Source organism: Oncorhynchus gorbuscha, unplaced genomic scaffold (genome assembly GCF_021184085.1).
Source record: "Oncorhynchus gorbuscha isolate QuinsamMale2020 ecotype Even-year unplaced genomic scaffold, OgorEven_v1.0 Un_scaffold_6323, whole genome shotgun sequence".
Classification (NCBI taxonomy): domain Eukaryota; kingdom Metazoa; phylum Chordata; class Actinopteri; order Salmoniformes; family Salmonidae; genus Oncorhynchus; species Oncorhynchus gorbuscha.
In genome coordinates, this window is record NW_025749946.1 from 1 (window position 1) to 2196 (window position 2196).

General features: G+C 51.2%; 1 protein-coding gene across 1 annotated transcript; it reads left to right on the top strand.

Annotated features, from left to right (window-relative positions):
* Nucleotides 1–828: 828 nt before the first annotated feature.
* LOC124029426 (junctophilin-1-like) lies at nucleotides 829–1776 on the top strand. Its single transcript, XM_046341132.1, has one exon. It carries the CDS (start codon nucleotides 844–846, stop codon nucleotides 1594–1596), a length of 753 nt encoding a protein of 250 aa, XP_046197088.1. The 5' UTR covers nucleotides 829–843; the 3' UTR covers nucleotides 1597–1776.
* Nucleotides 1777–2196: the final 420 nt, after the last annotated feature.

A 2196-nucleotide genomic window follows, 5' to 3' on the forward strand; every position in this document is an offset into this window, starting at 1 on the left:
GCCTAGTGGTTAGAGTGTAGAGGTGGTAGGGTAGCCTAGTGGTTAGAGTGTAGAGGTGGTAGGTAGCCTAGTGGTTAGAGTGTAGAGGTGGTAGGGTAGCCTAGTGGTTAGAGTGTAGAGGTGGTAGGTAGCCTAGTGGTTAGAGTATAGAGGTGGCAGGGTAGCCTAGTGGTTAGAGTGTAGAGGTGGCAGGTAGCCTAGTGGTTAGAGTATAGAGGTGGCAGGGTAGCCTAGTGGTTAGAGTGTAGAGGTGGCAGGTAGCCTAGTGGTTAGAGTGTAGAGGTGGCAGGTAGCCTAGTGGTTAGAGTGTAGAGGTGGTAGGGTAGCCTAGTGGTTAGAGTGTAGAGGTGGCAGGTAGCCTAGTGGTTAGAGTGTAGAGGTGGCAGGTAGCCTAGTGGTTAGAGTGTAGAGGTGGCAGGTAGCCTAGTGGTTAGAGTGTAGAGGTGGCAGGTAGCCTAGTGGTTAGAGTGTAGAGGTGGCAGGTAGCCTAGTGGTTAGAGTGTAGAGGTGGTAGGGTAGCCTAGTGGTTAGAGTGTAGAGGTGGTAGGGTAGCCTAGTGGTTAGAGTGTAGAGGTAACCCATTGTTCCTAGGCTGTAATTGAAAATAAGAATTTGTTCTTAACTGACTTGCCTAGTTAAATAAAGGTAAAATAAAAAAATATTGTTGTAGGGAATTACTATCTTAGTTGAGACCGGTGGGTCAGTTTCTTTCTGTGGCTTTTAATTATTGCTTTTAAAATCAATCAACCAACCAATCGAGTAATCAATCAACCAGCCAACCGATCAATCTATTCACACCAGATGTGTCCTGTCTCTCCTCCAGGTTCATATCAGGGCCAGTGGATGGGTGGGATGAGGCATGGATATGGCGTGCGCCAGAGTGTTCCGTACGGCATGGCCACTGTGATCCAGTCCCCGCTACGTACCTCCTTGGCATCCCTGCGCTCCGAGCAGAGTAACGGCTCCGTGCTCCAGGATCACTCCGGTGACACGCCGGCCGGCGGCCGCGGCGGGTTCGTCCTCAACTTCCACTCGGACGGCGAAGTGGTCACCGGGAAGAAGAAGAGGGGTCTGTTTCACGGGTCGCTGTTCGGGAGCCTCCGTCGGCTACACAAGTCCGAATCGAAGTCGTCCATCTCCAGCAAGAGGAGTTCGGCACACAGCGACGCCGCTATGAGCCGCATCAGCTCCTCCGACGCGGACGCCAACTCCACCGTCTCCCTGGGCGACGGAGAGCTGCCGGAAGAGGACTTGCTGTTGGAGGATCACGTGGACGCCACCACCACCGAGACGTACACGGGGGAGTGGAAGAACGACAAGCGCAACGGGTTCGGCGTCAGCGAACGTTCCAACGGGATGAAGTACGAGGGGGAGTGGCTGAACAACAAGCGCCACGGTTACGGGTGCACCACCTTCCCCGAGGGGAACAAGGAAGAGGGGAAGTACAAGAATAACGTGTTGGTTCGTGGAATAAGGAAGCAGCTGATCCCGCTAAAGAACCCCAAAACCAAAGAGAAGGTGGACCGGGCCGTGGAGGGGGCGCGGAGGGCAGGGGCCACCTCCAGGACGAAAGTGGAAATAGCAGCTTCCAGGTAGGTTGTTGAGGTGTGTGAATGTGTGTGTGTGAATGTGTGTGTGTGTGAATGTGTGTGTGTGCATGTGTGAGAGAGAGAGAGAAAGACAGAATGAGTGTTCCACCTGTAAAAACACACTCTATGCAGCATTCAGATACGCAAGATCAAAGCCCTTCCTACATTCCCATTCTGCCTGATATGACTGATATAACTAGAGTTGGGATCAAAGCCCTTCCTACATTCCCATTCTGCCTGATATGACTGATATAACTAGAGTTGGGATCAAAGCCCTTCCTACATTCCCATTCTGCCTGATATAACTAGAGTTGGGATCAAAGCCCTTCCTACATTCCCATTCTGCCTGATATAACTAGAGTTGGGATCAAAGCCCTTCCTACATTCCCATTCTGCCTGATATGACTGATATAAATAGAGCTGGGATCAAAGCCCTTCCTACATTCCCATTCTGCCTGGTATGACTGATATAACTAAAGCTGGGATCAAAGCCCTTCCTACATTCCCATTCTGCCTGATATGACTGATATAACTAGAGTTGGGATCAAGCCCTTCCTACATTCCCATTCTGCCTGGATATAACTAGAGTTGGGATCAAAGCCCTTCC